Raw genomic sequence first — 17,253 nt, forward strand, 5'->3', positions numbered from 1 at the left:
CTTACCCAGCCTGGAGGTGTGTTTGGGGTCATTGTCCTGTTGAAAAATAAATGATGGTCCAACTAAACGCAAACCGGATGGGATGGCATGATGCTGCAGGGTGCTGTGGTAGCCATGCTGGTTCAGTGTGCCTTCAATTTTGAATAAATCCCCAACAGTGTCACCAGCAAAGCACCCACACACCATCACACCTCCTCCTCCATGCTTCACGGTGGGAACCATGCATGTAGAGACCATCCATTCACCTTTTCTGCGTCGCACACAAAGACACGGTGGGTGGAACCAAAGATCTCAAATTTGGACTCATCAGACCAAAGCACAGATTTCCACTGGTCTAATGTCCATTCCTTGTGTTTCTTGGCCAAAATAAATCTCTTCTGCTTGTTGCTTTTCCTTGGTAGTGTTTTTTTTAGCAGCTATTTGACCATAAAGGCCTGATTCAGGCAGTCTCCTCTGAACAGTTGATGTAGAGATGTGTCTGTTACTAGAACTCTGTGTGGCATTCTTCTGGGCTCTAATCTGAGGTGCCGTTAACTTGCGATTTCTGAGGCTGGTGACTTGGATGAACTTATCCTCAGCAGCAGAGGTGACTCTTGGTCTTCCTTTCCTGGGGCGGTCCTCATGTGAGCCAGTTTCGTCGTAGCGCTTGATGGTTTTTGCGACTGCACTTGGGGACAATTTTACGGACTGACGGACCTTTAGTTCTTAAAATAATGATGGACCGTCATTTCTCGTTACTTAGCTGATTGGTTCTTGCCATAATATGAATTCTAACATTTGTCAAATAGGGCTGTCAGCTGTGTACCAACCTGACTTCTGCACAACACAACTGAGGGTCCCAACCCCGTTAAGAAGGCAGCAGCAAGTATCACACCATTTTATTAAGTGCAGCACAACACATCACTCAACACATGACACGTGTGTCAGCAGCCTGTTAGCTTAGCTTAGCCTGGTTGTCTGGCTGCTCTGATTACATTATCACACTGTTGTTGGTCTCTGACAGTGCAGAGGGCTGCTGCTGCATTAGACCAACAGGAAGCCTTGACACTTATATTTCCTGTTGTCTGACCACATGACCACATTTTAAATAGATCTTGTCTCCATGATCAGTTCCTCAGATATCTTAAACCAAGAAAAATGAAGTTGAGGCGTTTCTCTGATCTTTTAGTAGATGGGTGTGTCAGTTTATTTACAGATTAAATGGGTTTAAAGTATCTCTAAGTACATCGGAATTTAAATAAACTGGAATCTTTTACAAGTGACGTCAACTTGATTAATTATTGCTGACAGCTACTCATCATTGTCTTTAAATATGAACATCTATATGCCACAGACACACACAGAATTACCTCCTGTTCATTTATGAACACTCAGAACCGGCCGACAGACTCTGTCTTTTGCAAGCACAAGTACTTACTCTGTAGCCGACAAATTCAGTTAACCTCAGAATAGTTTTGGACTTGACACGTAAAAAAATGGAAGAAGTAGTCAGAACTTACACTGAAGTAAAAGTAGCAAATACCACAGGGTAAAACAAAATAAAATCCTGCATTCAAAAATCTTCTTTCAGAAGTCCAAAAGTATGAGCATCAAAATATACTTAAACTACCAAAGGTTTTTGTATTGTATTGTATTATAAGTGTTGATGCATTACTGTACATGTCAAATTAGTGTAGGAACAGGTGGGGATCATTTTAAATACTTTATATATTGATTGGTAGCTTAATCTATAACAATACATCAGAATGTATAAGTTGATTTATATTTTGTATTAATAATCTGAATCTGCAAAGAAACTCGTAACTAAAGCTGTCACATAAATATAGTGCAATAAAAATATTTCCTTCTGAAATGTAATGACAGAAATAGAAAATATCTTATTGTTTTATAGCTAGGTTATTACCTTCTATGTAGCCCTGTGGACGGCTCATTGTGTCAGATTTCCAGATGCTGAATAAGTGCTGTCAGTCGATGAGGAAACTTTCTCTGTGACAAAAAGCACAAAACCAAAATGCAGAAATAATTTGTGTCACTGTGGACATCAAGTTTCCCAGTTAGAACAAATTAGAAATGCTTTAGAAAGTATTTGGTAGTTTAGAAGGATAGATTGTATAACCTGATACATTAACAACATATTTAAAACATTCAAAACTCACCAGTGACTTTTCTGCCTGCTCTGTGTTTTATCTGAACATCAGTGTAGATCATCAGCTTTATCTCTTAAAACTTCCTGTTGCTCTCAAAGATGGGGAGGAGGCTTTATCTCAACTCTCTCAAACTGTCTGGTTATTTCTGAATAACTGTTTCCATTTACTTTAATTAAGATAAAAACAAGTGGTTCAGGGCACCCGGTTAGTTAGTGGGTAGAGCTGGCGACCCATGTACTGAGGCTGAGTCCTTTCTGCAGCGGCCCAGGGTTTGAATCTGATCTGCGGCCCTTTGCTGCGTGTTGTCCCCCTTTCCGGTCTATCTTCAGCTGTCTCTATCATAAAGGCAATAAAAGCCCAAAAAATACTTTAAAAACAAAACAAAAAAACAAGTGGTTCATATTCTGTAACACTGAGGCCACAGACGTTTCTCCATCTGATATTCTGTGGTGTCACTTTGAAAACTGCCTCACCCTGCAGACCTCATGGAGAGCATGCAGACAAATAATAAGGCTAGCTTTTAATACATTATCAAACAATAATCTAAATTATTTACTCTGTATTTGGATCCACATTAACTTCTACAAAGTGGCTGCTGGGCTTCCTGGAGTTCACACAAAAACAATAAGTATAGAAACAAACCATTTAAAATCACTCAGTGTCAAAAAGACGTGACAAAACAAGCCAAAGTCAAGTAAAATAAGTAAAATGACTCCACATATGAAACACTACAGAATAGAAACCTACAATGGAAACAAATTTAAATTGTCACAAATACACAGCAACAAAAATAAAATAAAATATCAAGTTCAATATTAATCATTTTTTGTTTTAGTGACTTTTTGAAAGGAAATCTACTTTTGATGTGTCTGATGTTGGAGAGAATATTCAGCAGAAGAAGCTCAATAAAGAACAGCTGACCAGTTCTCACTTGATGTGTATTATACCAATGACAGACACTAGACTGCACTAGAGTTTTAAAGTTCTTCCATCTACTGATTCACAGTACTCAGTAGCACTGAATACTATGTACACTTCCTGTCTGTATACTGAGCAAACACTCATAGTTATGAACACAATATGGCTAAAAATATGTCAAACAACAACAGGATGTTAATAGACTGGAGCTGGATGGAGAACACATGAAATAAAAATAGACAATTTATGGCTCAAAATATGTTAATATGCTTTTAAAGGTCACTCATGTTAATGTAGCATAAATTAAGAAGATCAGTGACATTCTTGCTAATTAACTTACATTTGAAGGCTTCAGTTACCAGTTATGTTACAAATTAAACAGTTTTGCAGACAAAGATTTAATAAAATATGTTTTATTTCAACTGTTATTATCAGATTTTATAAGATAAACTGACACAGACGAGAATGTAGAAACCGAAAGTGATACAATTACAGTCAGTTAAGAAATAAAAAGTCAAAGTGAAATCAAGTTAAATTCACAATAACAGCAACAACACCCTAAAATAAAGAACACAGACAAAGACTTTATTCATTCAGGCACATTTTAAATGTCTAAGAGAGGGGCTACAGATGTTTTTAATAATATTATATAATCCTGAGATATAGCCCCCTGATAGATGTTGAGACTGAAACAGTCTTCCATTCATCCCCGGTGGGGCTGCTGTGACAGAGGGATAGAATATGATGTTTTATAGTAAATTAAAATAACAAATAGTCGTAGTAACAGTAAAATGCTGCTTTTACATTAATGCAAGAGTAATAATAATCTTATAATATAATATAATCCAGTATAACATTCACAATACTTTTAGTACATTTTCCTGATTATACTTAAATACTTTTACTTCAGTAACATTTCCAATGCAGGACTTTTACTTGTTACAGAGTATTTTTACAGTGTGGTTTTAATACTGTTACTTAATAAAGGATCTGAATATTTACTGGTTATCTGTTAAATGAGATCTCTTCATTAACTGTTGAGCACATTCAAAAAACTATTTTAATGTTTGCTTTTTTTATTTCAACAATATTTGTATAAAAATAACTTTCCTCCACATCCTGTATCCTGTACTGAGATTGTTTAACAGGCTGAGATTTCATTTAAACTACATTGTCCAATCAATTGATTACTTGACTCATCAAATTAAATAGTTTGAAACATTTTCTGCATACGCTTCCCAGCATGCATTGCTTTGAGGTTAAAATTCCCCAAATTCCTTTTTTATATGAAAAAAGACACATGATGGAGGCATTTATGTCTTTTTATACATTTGTCTCAGAGGAGTCTTAAATGAAAACATTGTCAGCCATGATGGACACTTCCTGCACCCTTTCAGTATAAGAGCCATTCATTTATGTGGTTAAACATAAACTCAGTATTTACTGTAACTGTCAGTAACACAGGAGGAGTTGTTACTGGGGATAAAACTAAAGTAAAGTCAATATACATCAATCTACATGACAAACTTACAGAGACGGCAAATAACAATTAGAAGAGACAAAGATGGAAAACAGATGAAAGAACAGGTACAGATGTGTGCAGAGGGTGGACACAATAACATGAACACCCATACAGCTGTTCCAAAAGCCGAGAAATGAGTCAAATAAAATACTGCCCTATTAGTTTCTAAAAGTTAAAATTAAAGTTTGTCAACTGCTTAAAGACATTTTCTGTATCACTGTTGCAGTTCTCAAAACATTAAGAGCAGCAAGTATCACACCATTTTATTAAGTGCAGCACAACACATCACTCAAAACATGACACGTGTGCCAGCAGACTGTTAGCTTAGCTTAGCATAAAGACTGGAAACAGGGGGAAACTGCTAGCCTGGCTCTGTTTGAATGTATGAGCACATTTAAAACTCTCTAATTAATACTGTAATTACCTGGAGTCTCCACTGGTTGCCTGGCAACCTCATGCTGACTCCAGGAAGTTACTCCTCTGGCCAAAGAAATAGTCTGGGACATAAACCCTGTAAAACCACAGCGTTTCATTTTTACACTAAACAAGATATAATGTGTTAATTATTGAGCTTTAATTAATCAATGTGTTGTTAAACAGTGACAGATGATGTAGCATACTGTACTTCTACAAGATGGAGTTATTATTCATAGATTTATTTAAACGTTGACATTTTAAACAGAAAACATCAAAATGATTCACACTGTTGTTGGTCTCTGACAGTACAGAGGACTGCTGCATTAGACCAACAGGAAACCTTGACACTTATATTTCCTGTTTTTCGACAACATGACCACATTTTCAAATATATCTCCTCTTCATGATAAGTTCCTCATTTGTTTTCTTAAACGAAGAAGTTAAATTAAAGTTAAAGTGTTTCTCTGAATCTTTTAGTAGATAGGTGTGTCAGATTATTTACAGATTAAATGGTTTTAAAGTATCTCTAAGTACATCGAAATTTAAATAAACTGGAATCTTTCAGTGATGAACTCAAGAAGCCCCTTGAATTTGGCTTTTTGAAACAGGAAGTTGATTACTTAAATATAGAATGATAGAATCTCACTTCCCTCAAAGATGGGGGGAGGCGTTATCTCAACTCTCTCAACTTCTTGTTCCCCAAACCCCCATATATATTTTAAAAAAAAATTTCTTGAATTTAGATTAAGACAAATGGTTTATATCCAAATACCAAATATAAAGATCAGAAGATAAATATAGATTATAGTAACCTACATTGGAAACAAAAACAAAATTGACATAAAGACACTGCTGTTTAGTTTCATTTATTAAAACATTTTATTATTCTTCCATCTACTAAAGCAAACAGTTTTTAGTTCAGTCAGCCAACTCACGTTTGAAATATTTATTACAGCAGCATATTTAGATTTTGGCGTCTAGGCTCCAACCTCATCATTCCCCGCAGATATGTTTACATAGAGATATTGAGGAGTGATGAGCAAATACCTTAACCCCTAGCCGGAGCCTACAGGTGGATGCTGGGGTGGTGCAGCAGGCAGCAATAGCTTACAGAGCAGCAGTAGCAATACGGATACAGGGCAACAGCGGCATTCACAGAGCAGAGGGAGAGCTGGAAAATTGTGCAGTTTAAATAGACCGCCAGATTGGAAGGGTGCGCTTGGTTAGTGATTATGGAGTGAGACATGTCATGTGTGTATATCAGCACAGCTCGGGTTGACTGCCTGAACTAGCTCGCAGGCTTCACGCCATATGTGGGATTGGAGATAAACCTTTTTTAAAATAACAGCTTAACAATAACAGTTTTAGTTACTAGTTACTTTACAAAAGAAGATTTTTTTTATACAAAGATACAGAGACGTTATAAAATATGATGTTTTATAATGAATTTAACCACCCAACAGTATATACAGGTACAGCAGAAATTATATATAATAATGTTATATATATACATTTAACAGCTAGAAAGGAGCTCCACCTCAACAAAGTATGACAGTAAAAAGCTGCTTTTCCATTAATTAAGATTAAGATTTACTTTATTAGTCCCCTATTGGAGAAATTCTACTTTTCACTCTTTTGTATTTTTATACACACACAGGCTGAAATGCACACTCATGCACATGCAGGGCTTGTGGACATGCAAACATGGAGAGAGATGGTGGAGTGATAGGCTGCCACTTTTAGCAGCGCCCCATCAGCAGTTTTTTGGGGGGGTTAAGTGCCTTGCTCAAGGGCACATCGGCAGTGCACAGGAGGTGAAACTGACACCTCTTAAGCTACCAGTCCACACTCTATACTGTGGTCTGTGGGACTTGAACCGGCGACCCTTCAGTTCACAAGCCAAGTCCCTACACACTGAGCTGATTTTGCTTATTTATTCATTTATTTATTCAAATTCTGTATCCTGCACTGAGATTGTTCAACAGACTGAGACTTCATTTAAACTACATTTCAGACACACTGAAGAGTAAAATGTCCAGTTTCAGCTGGTTTCTCACAAATACTTCTGTAAGTATATTTGCAGGACTGATCAAACCAACATTTCAGATCAGGAGCTCCTGCTTTCTTTCCCATCCTCACACAGTCCTCTCCATCAGGATTGTACATTGCCCTGTTATCTGGCTCTTTGCCGCTCCAAAATGTCAACCTAAGAGTTAGAGAACAAGAGAACTGGTTCAATAAAACTGATAAATTTGATTTTCAAAACTGACTAAAAATATTTATCACAGTCAAACCTCTTGTTCAGTGGTGATCTGTCTACCCACAACCATGTGCCCTCTTTCTCTGAGTCTGTCAGTCCGATCCAGAACTTGTCCTCACTAAATTTCATTTTTTCTCTCAGTTTCAGCTCCAGGAATGTCTGGACAGGAAACATTAATGAAGAACACAATATGTAACATGACTTTTCTGTGCTGAGAGACCATGTTAACTAATGTGGAAACACAAGGATGTGATAAAACAAATGAGAATAAAGCCAGTGAGCTACATGAACCTGCAGCAGTGTGTTTTACCTGCTCCTCTCTGCTGTCTATCTGAACCAGATCTCCTCCTTTCTGTCGGCATTCATCTCTGCTCTCACTCCAGGTTAAATAATTGGTGGAGAAATAATAACACTGTCTTCCATGCTGCTCCCAGCCATATTCACATTTTGTACACGAGTCATCTTTGAAGAGATCACAGTAAAGACTTGAGTCAGGTGAAACAGATCACTGTTTATATTTGTGTGATTTGGAAGCAGCAGGAACTTTGAGATGAACAAGTTTGAATCTGAGAGCAGCTGAGACAATCAGACAGAGGCAACAGTTTTCTACTTCACAGGTATATATACTGCCAATCTGACTTCTTGTATCTGTCAATACATCACTGGTTCATTAATCATCATCAGAGGATGCAAACATGGAAGAAAGGCAAAATCCATCACTTACTTCCTTTTACTACAGGAGGTTGTGGACATGTTTGCTGCACCGTGTTGCATGATTTTACTTCACGGTGTCTCTCTGTTATGAAAACAATTTCACTTTCATCAGGATCGTCTCTAATTTATGAACCTGAACCTGAAACTCTTTCACAGTACAGTCAGTTGATAATTAACAGATCAATATCAGGGTCCACCTGTCAGAACTGAAAACAATCCAGTTTAACACAAAATGTGACTTGCAGAGACTTGTGGACTAAATCTTTTAGACAATTTCAAACACAATCTGAGATGTGAGATGTCACATTTTAAAAGTATCTTGCAGTGTTACAAAACACAGTTTAAAGTAGACTTTTAACTTGTAGACTGAACCTTTTCAGACAGTTTCTAAACCTGACTGGATTACCTGTGAGATTTCTTTTCACAGCTTCAAGTTCGTCTCTCAGAGTCTGGAAACTTTGCTTGGTGTGCATGTTATCAAGAGCTGATTTAAAAAAGAAGGACAGGTCAAACACTGCATTAGTAAATCATCAGTGTTTGATAATAAATGTGTTTATTGCTGAAATATGAACTAATTAAGATAAAGTTTGGGTTCCAAAAATAAAATAGATTTTTCATTTTAACTTGTTCCAATGTAAAATCTCTCTGCACTGTAAAAACTCCAATTTATATTATTTGACTGAAATTATCAGCATTCAAAGTAAAAGTTGAAGATGTGTTGTGAAGAAATTGTGATTTAATAAAAGATTAAGTGACAAAGTTCTGTTAACTTTTGTTCTTTAGTCGATGAATTAAGAAAAACTAAATCCATTAATTTATGTGGTTAAACATAAACTCAGTATTTACTGTAACTGTCAGTAACACAGGAGGAGTTGTTACTGGGGATAAAACTAAAGTAAAGTTAATATACATCAATCTACATGACAAACTTACAGAGACGGCAAATAACAATGACAGCAGTTGCCAGGAGAGCGCTGACAACCAGCAGGGCCACTCTCTCTGATCCGACCTTTGACCCTCCATTTGACCCTGAGTGTTGTTGGGAGGCTGGAGCTTCACCTGTTCAACAGGTAGAAGAGACAGAGATGGAAAACAGATGTCAGAACAGGTACAGATGTGTGCAGAGGGTGGTCACAATAACATGAACACCCATACAGCTGTTCCAAAAGCCGAGAAATGGGTCAAATAAAATACTGCCCTATTAGTTTCTAAAAGTTAAAATTAAAGTTTGTCAACTGCTTAAAGACATTTTCTGTATCACTGTTGCAGTTCTCAAAACATTAAGAGCAGCAAGTATCACACCATTTTATTAAGTGCAGCACAACACATCACTCAAAACATGACACGTGTGCCAGCAGCCTGTTAGCTTAGCTTAGCATAAAGACTGGAAACAGGGGGAAACTGCTAGCCTAGCTCTGTTTGAATGTATGAGTACATTTAAAACTCTCTAATTATCACTGTAATTACCTGGAGTCTCCACTGGTTGCCTGGCAACCTCATGTTGACAACAAGACTCCAGAAAGTTACTCCTCTGGCCAAATAAATAGTCTGGGACATAACTCCCTGTAAAACCACAGCGTTTCATTTTTACACTAAACAAGATATAATGTGTTAATTATTGAGCTTTAATTAATCAATGTGTTGTTAAACAGTGACAAATGATGTAGCATACTGTACTTCTACAAGATGGAGTTATTATTCATAGATTTATTTAAACGTTGACATTTTAAACAGAAAACATCAAAATGATTCACACTGTTGTTGGTCTCTGACAGTACAGAGGACTGCTGCATTAGACCAACAGGAAACCTTGACACTTATATTTCCTGTTTTTCCACAACATGACCACATTTTCAAATATATCTCCTCTTCATGATCAGTTCCTCATTTGTTTTCTTAAACGAAGAAGTTAAATTAAAGTTAAAGCGTTTCTCTGATCTTTTAGTGGATAGGTGTGTCAGTTTATTTACAGATTAAATGGTTTTAAAGTATCTCTAAGTACATCGAAATTTAAATAAACTGGAATCTTTTACAAGTGATGAACTCACAAAGAAGCTCAACCTTGAATTTGGATTCCTTTATTGAAACAGGAAGTCGAAATGGCAGAAAACTATAATAAAGTAAAGAATATCTCCTCAAATTCTTGAGTATAGTGATGTAGTTTATATGTAGATGCAACTTTATTCAAGATCTCCTTTTATCAAATTTGATTCATAATTGCTGACAGCTACTCATCATTGTCTTTATATATAAACACTTAAACACATACTTTGTTAACGTAAAAATCCTGCATTCAATATTTCTTGAGTAAATGTACAAAAGTATGATCATCAAAAAATATACTTAAAGTACCAAAGGTTTTTGTATTGTATTGTATTATAAGTGTTGATGCATTAATGTACATCTCAAATTAGTGTTATTATTGATTTAAATATTGATTGGTAGCTTAATCTATAACATTACATCAGAATTTATTAGTTGATTTATATTTTGTATTAATAATCTGAATCTGCAAAGAAACTCGTAACTTAAACTGTCCCATAAATATAGTGCAATAAAAATATTTCCTTCTGAAATGTAATGACAGAAGTAGCATAAAAGAAATACTCAAGTAAAGTAAAGTACCTAAAAATGGTCCTTGAGGAAATGTACTTAGTTACATTCACTGGTTATTACCTTCTATGTAGCCCTGTGGACGGCTCATTGTGTCAGATTTCCAGATGCTGACTTCAGATTAAGTGCTGTCAGTCGATGAGGAAACTTTCTCTGTGACAAAAAGCAAAAAAACAAAATGCTGAAATAATTTGCGTCACTGTGGACATCAAGTTTCCCAGTTAGAACAAATAAAAACTGCTTTAGGAAGTATTTGGTATGTTTCAGAAAGGTTTCACACCATTAGATAGATAGATAGATAGATAGATAGATAGATAGATAGATAGATAGATAGATAGATAGATAGATAGATAGATAGATAGATAGATAGATAGATAGATAGATAGATAGATAGATAGATTAAGCAACATATTTAAAACTCACCAGTGACTTTTCTGCCTGCTCTGTGTTTTATCTGAACATCAGTGTAGATCATCAGCTTCTTCTTTTAAAACTTCCGGTCGCTCTCAAAGATGGGGAGGAGGCTTTATCTCAACTCTCTCAAACTGTCTTGTTCCCCAAAACCACATTCATATATCTGTTATAATAACTGTTTCCATTTACTTTAATTTAGATTAAGACAAATGGTTTATATCCAAATACCAAATATAAAGATCAGAAGATAAATATAGATTATAGTAACCTACATTGGAAACAAAAACAAAATTGACATAAAGACACTGCTGTTTAGTTTCATTTATTAAAACATTTTATTATTCTTCCATCTACTAAAGCAAACAGTTTTTAGTTCAGTCAGCCAACTCACGTTTGAAATATTTATTACAGCAGCATATTTAGATTTTGGCGTCTGGGCTCCGACCTCATCATTCCCCGCAGATATGTTTACATAGAGATATTGAGGAGTGATGAGCAAATACCTTAACCCCTAGCCGGAGCCTACAGGTGGATGCTGGGGTGGTGCAGCAGGCAGCAATAGCTTACAGAGCAGCAGTAGCAATATGGATACAGGGCAACAGCGGCATTCACAGAGCAGAGGGAGAGCTGGAAAATTGTGCAGTTTAAATAGACCGCCAGATTGGAAGGGTGCGCTTGGTTAGTGATTATGGAGTTTTTTAAAATAACAGCTTAACAATAACAGTTTTAGTTACTAGTGACTTTACAAAAGAAGATTTTTTTTTAAACAAAGATACAGAGACGTTATAAAATATGATGTTTTATAATGAATTTAACTACCCAACAGTATATACAGGTACAGCAGAAATTATATATAATAATGTTATATATATACATATAACAGTTAGAAAGGAGCTCCACCTCAGCAAAGTATGACAGTAAAAAGCTGCTTTTCCATGAATTAAGATTAAGATTTACTTTATTAGTCCCCTATTGGAGAAATTCTGCTTTTCACTCTTTTGTATTTTTATACACACACAGGCTGAAATGCACACTCATGCACATACAGGGCTTGTTGACATGCAAACATGGAGAGAGATGGTGGAGTGATAGGCTGCCACTTTTAGCAGCGCCCCATCAGCAGTTTTTTGGGGGGGTTAAGTGCCTTGCTCAAGGGTCCACCGGCAGTGCACAGGAGGTGTCTGTGGGACTTGAACCGGCGACCCTTCGGTTCACAAGCCAAGTCCCTACACACTGAGCTGATTTTCCTTATTTATTAATTTATTTATTCAAATTCTGTATCCTGTACTGAGATTGTTCAACAGACTTCATTTAAACTACATTTCAGACACACTGAAGAGTAAAATGTCCAGTTTCTGCTGGTTTCTCACAAATACTTCTGTGAGGCACTTTGCAGGATTGATCAAACCAACATTTCAGATCATGAGCTCTTGCTTTCTCTCCCATCCTCACACAGTCCTCTCCATCAGGATCTCTTTCTGTCCAGTTATCTGGTTCTTTGCCGCTCCAAAATGTCAAACTAAGAGTTAGAGAACAAGAGAACTGGTTCAATAAAACTGATAACTTTGATTTTCGAAACTGACATACAAATATCAGCAAATATCATACTTATATCAGTCAAACCTCTCTTTCAGTGGTGATCCGTCTACCCACAACCATGTGCCCTCTTTCTCTGAGTCTGTCAGTCCGATCCAGAATTTGTCCTCATCAAAGTTCATTTTTTCTCTCAGTTTCAGCTCCAGGAATGTCTGGACAGGAAATGTTGATGAAAAACACAATATGTAACATGACTTTTCTGTGCTGAGAGACCATGTTAACTAATTTGGAAACACAAGGATGTGATAAAACAAATGAGAATAAAGCCAGTGAGCTACATGAACCTGCAGCAGTGTGTTTTACCTGCTCCTCTCTGCTGTCTATCTGAACCAGATCTCCTCCTTTCTGTCGGCATTCATCTCTGCTCTCATTCCAGGTTAAATTATTGGTGAAGAAATAATAACACTGTGTTCCATGCTGCTCCCAGCCATATTCACATTTTGGACATGAGTCATCTTTGAAGAGATCACAGTAAAGACTTGAGTCAGGTGAAACAGATCACTGTTTATATTTGTGTGATTTGGAAGCAGCAGGAACTTTGAGATGAACGAGTTTGAATCTGAGAGCAGCTGAAACAATCAGACAGAGGCAACAGTTTTCTACTTCACAGGTATATATACTGCCAATCTGACTTCTTGTATCTGTCAATACATCACTGGTTCTTTAGTCATCATCAGAGGATGCAAACATGGAAGAAAGGCAAAATCCATCACTTACTTTCTTTTACTACAGGAGGTTGTGGACATGTTTGCTGCACCGTGTTGAATGATTTTACTTCACGGAGTCTCTCTGTTATGAAAACAATTTCATTTTCATCAGGATTGTCTCTTATTTATCAATGTGAACCTGAATCACAGTTTCAAACAGAAACTCTAACAAACTTACCTGTGAGATTTTTGTTCACAGCTGACAGATTTTGGGGGCGTTCCATAGTTTGAATGTTTTTAGAATCTAATTTTTTTTTTTTTTAAAGAACAACAAGAAAAGTATAGTTAGTTGAGGTTAAACACATATCTAAGATTACATTAGATTGGTGATATTTTTCAAAACCTAAAAAAGACTGAAAATGTGACATTTCTAATTTAATTTCTGATGATTTTTAAATCAACAGTTCTGAAAAAGCCTTAAATCCATAAACTCTGTTCTTCAAAACAATGATCAGCTTTTATAAATCAATCCAGATGAATTCACTTTTAAAAGAACAAACTCACAGGTAAAGCCGAGAGCGATGACAGCAGCTACCAGGAGAGCACTGAGAACTACTATGACCACTCTCTCTGGTGTGACCTTTGACCCTCCATTTGACACTGGGTGTTGTTGGGAACCTGTTGACCAGCAGAAGATACAGACAAACCAGATGTAGTAGTGGAGGAAGTATTCAGCTCCTTCACTAGAGTACAAATAATACTACACTGTAAAAATACTGCAAGTTAAAGTCATAAAGTCGAGGCATCCACCACCCTTTTTCTTTCTCTCTTTCTTTCTTGGTCGTTTTCTTTCTGTCTCTCCCCTCTATCTTTTCAGTATAGGGACATATAGGATATGTTATTAATTTGAGATGAAACTTGTTACACACATTTCAATATTATTTAATTGTCATTTACATAACGATAATTGATTATTCAATTATATTTTAGGATGCATATTTTCCATCATGTAAAATCTATATTGAATATTTTCTGGTCTATGTAACATAATAACAAACAACCACAAACAGCATAATAGAAATATTCTCTATATTTATTTGTACTGTGGCATTTTTGTTTGTTTCTGCGTTGTCTGTATACTGTATCTTGTGTGTGTGTGTGTGTGTGTGTGTGTGTGTGTGTGTGTGTGTGTGTGTGTGTGTGCCTGTATTAATGTAAATGCATCATTAAGAATTCCTTTTTATTTTCATTACTGACAAATCTTTTTATAATTATAATTAATTGATTGTTTGGTTTGTAAAAATTCTGACAATAGTGAGAAATGTCATCACAATTAGGGCTTCACATTGCTTGTTTAATTTAGATAAATTAAGTAATAAGGAAACAAAAAAAAGCACATTTATGAAGCTGAAACTATTAAAATGTTTTTGGATGAAAAAGGACTCAAATTTGTACTTAAGTCCAGTATTGTTACTCTCCACCAATGCACAGATGTTCATATTATTGTGTAAAAATTAATTAACTCTGTTGTATTTTTTTCTAATGCTGAGATATTAATCAGAAAAAGATCAAGATAAAGATCTATACGTTTTTAAAACTGAAGTTCAACTTTATGCAAATAGTGGCTATTAATTGAAGTACTTCTTATACTTCTACTTACATTTTAATGTGTAACATTGTACATTTTAATGGTGATTGTAAATGTGTAGCATTAACACTACATGCCACATTGACATTCACACACCGATGTATCTTTGGAGTTCAGTATCTTGCTCAGGGATACTTCGACATGCAGCAGGAGGAGCCGGGGATCAGTGGACGACCCGTTCTACCTCTGAACCACAGTCGCCTTTAAAGCTGTGATAAGCCACGGATACGTATGAGTTGTTTGCTTTTTAAGGAACTTTTAGAAACACTACCGAGCAGAAACCCACATTCACACGTTTAATGCTGGTTCTTCATTTCCTCACTTTAGTGCTGTTTTTTATAATGCTGATGGCAGACTGTGACTGCTGTAACTTCAACTTCAGTTAACTTACATATAGGGAGTCTCTACAAACAGGTTAAAATAGATTAAGATTCAAACAAATAGTAGTAAAAATGAAGCTTTATATATTAAATCACTAAACATTTGGCCCTTTTTCATGTTTACTTCCTCTTTTCTTTGGAATTTTTTCTTAACTTTCTTCTCTTCAACGCTTTATCTTCCTGTAAACTACTAGACACTCTTCACCCAGTAGACTGTGTTACTTTCATTCTTTCTTTGCATTTAAAAGTTGGGAAAAGCAGATGAAAAATGAAGGTGATGATCTGTGAAAAAAAAGGGTTATTTTAACCCCTTAAAGCTACATCATGCAATGAAGATGTGGTGACAGTTTGATCCATAATCAGTTTACTGCAGTTAAAGTTCTGTTAAAGTTACTGGTGGCTTCTGATGCTTTTATAAGTTTGTTCACACCAGTAATGTTTGTTATATATTTGTACAGACGTAATTTTTTTAAATTAAGAATTAAGAAAAATACAAAATGCTAATATATATATATATATTCTTGCTGTTCTGAACTTTCTGTGTTTTAATAGTCTGATGTTTCTAGAGACCACTCCCTCCGCAGTCTGATGAAGAAAGTTCACTGAAGAAAGATTTAAAATGCGGAGACAGGTTTGTTTCATGATGACCACTGACTGGAGGTCACAGTTCACCTTCTCATTTACAGAACAGTGTTTTACCCACCAGGGAGCTCTGTGGATGACTGAGTCTTCAAGATCCTGACTTCAGAGTATGTGGGTTCAGCCTCTGAGGAAGCGGTCCCTGCGACACAAAACACAAAACCAAACTGCTGATGAAAGAGCTGCAAATATCTGCAGATAACTGATAAAGTGTGAGGTTAAACGTTCATCGTTTAAAAGAAACAGGTATTTAAAGCTCTGGTAGCAAGCATAGATAGATAGATAGATAGATAGATAGATAGATAGATAGATAGATAGATAGATAGATAGATAGATAGATAGATAGATAGATAGATAGATAGATAGATAGATAGATAGATAGATAGATAGATAGATAGATAAAGACTCACCACTGGTGTTTCTCTTCGGTCTTGTGAACTTAACATCAGAGTACACTATTCCATCAGCCTCAGACATTTTACTGTTGTGACCCTCAGTGAGTCTGAAAGAGAACTTATTTCAAGTTCACAGCTAACTGTTAAAAAATCCTTCCTGTAAGACTGAAGTTGAAGTTCTTTATTCATTGGTTTGAATAAATGTGTCACTTCCCTTTTGTACAATGAAGTCACAGATGGGGGGAAGGAATGAGTTTAACTTTTTCAAGTTTTGAGGATCTGTAACTGAAAGATTTGTTTTAGTACAAACTAAACAAGAAATCCAAATATTTCCCTTTCCCTCCTCTTCACTGAATCTCTCCTGATATTCTCAATCAAAATACTAAAAATAATTTTCCAATAAAATTAAAAAATTGTAAAGGTTGTAGCCTGTTTTAATAATACTATACATACCATCCATAGTCAGTGCAGTGTATAAATATGTAAAGAACTATAATAAAATACAGTATAATATATAGAAACCATGTCACACTGACTGAATGTTTTGTTTGTGATAAATGCACATCATTTTACTCAACGTCTTCTTAATAACTTTTTTATGAGTTTGCAACTGTAGTAATCAGTATAGGCCTTTAAGATTCGTTTGTGTGTATTTGTTTTGCACTATTTCCAGCATCAAGAATTAACTTTCACGCTGAATAAGTAGCTTTCAACTTTATCTCAAAGTTAAAGAGTCTGCTCAGTAGTAAGAAGTAATATGATTTTTTTTTTTTTTTTTACTTTCAGCATCCACATGATTTCTGTAATTTGACATTTGTGACTTTGGGACATTAAAAAAAACAAAAAACTTTCCCCAAACTACCAGCTGTTAATAAAATAAGCAAAAACAAAATTCATAAATAAGAAAAAACATATATTTTATATTAAAAAATAAAAATAAAAA

General features: G+C 35.6%; 1 protein-coding gene across 8 annotated transcripts in view; it reads right to left on the reverse strand.

The window, feature by feature from the left end:
- LOC127358440 (C-type lectin domain family 4 member E-like) overlaps nt 1-16,481 on the reverse strand; it is a 38,692-nt gene extending 22,211 nt beyond the window's left edge. For 5 of the 8 annotated variants that reach the window (XM_051391545.1, XM_051391544.1, XM_051391547.1 and 2 more), the window contains exons 1-4: nt 16,326-16,481; nt 15,980-16,057; nt 13,813-13,926; nt 8,385-8,462 (exon numbers count right to left, since the gene is read on the reverse strand). In XM_051391545.1, coding sequence (XP_051247505.1) covers nt 8,385-8,462; nt 13,813-13,926; nt 15,980-16,057; nt 16,326-16,392 — 337 coding nt within the window. In that variant the 5' untranslated portion in view covers nt 16,393-16,481. Of the gene's footprint in view, nt 1-5,859; nt 7,211-7,298; nt 7,424-7,574; nt 7,727-7,988; nt 8,061-8,384; nt 8,463-11,311; nt 12,525-12,628; nt 12,754-12,904; nt 13,057-13,318; nt 13,394-13,486; nt 13,553-13,812; nt 13,927-15,979; nt 16,058-16,325 lie in introns of those variants that run through there. The other 3 variants (XM_051391546.1, XM_051391550.1, XM_051391551.1) reach the window with 3 other exon arrangements.
- Between the last annotated feature and the right edge of the window lie 772 nt (nt 16,482-17,253).

Source organism: Dicentrarchus labrax, unplaced genomic scaffold (assembly GCF_905237075.1).
Source record: "Dicentrarchus labrax unplaced genomic scaffold, dlabrax2021, whole genome shotgun sequence".
Classification (NCBI taxonomy): Eukaryota; Metazoa; Chordata; class Actinopteri; family Moronidae; genus Dicentrarchus; species Dicentrarchus labrax.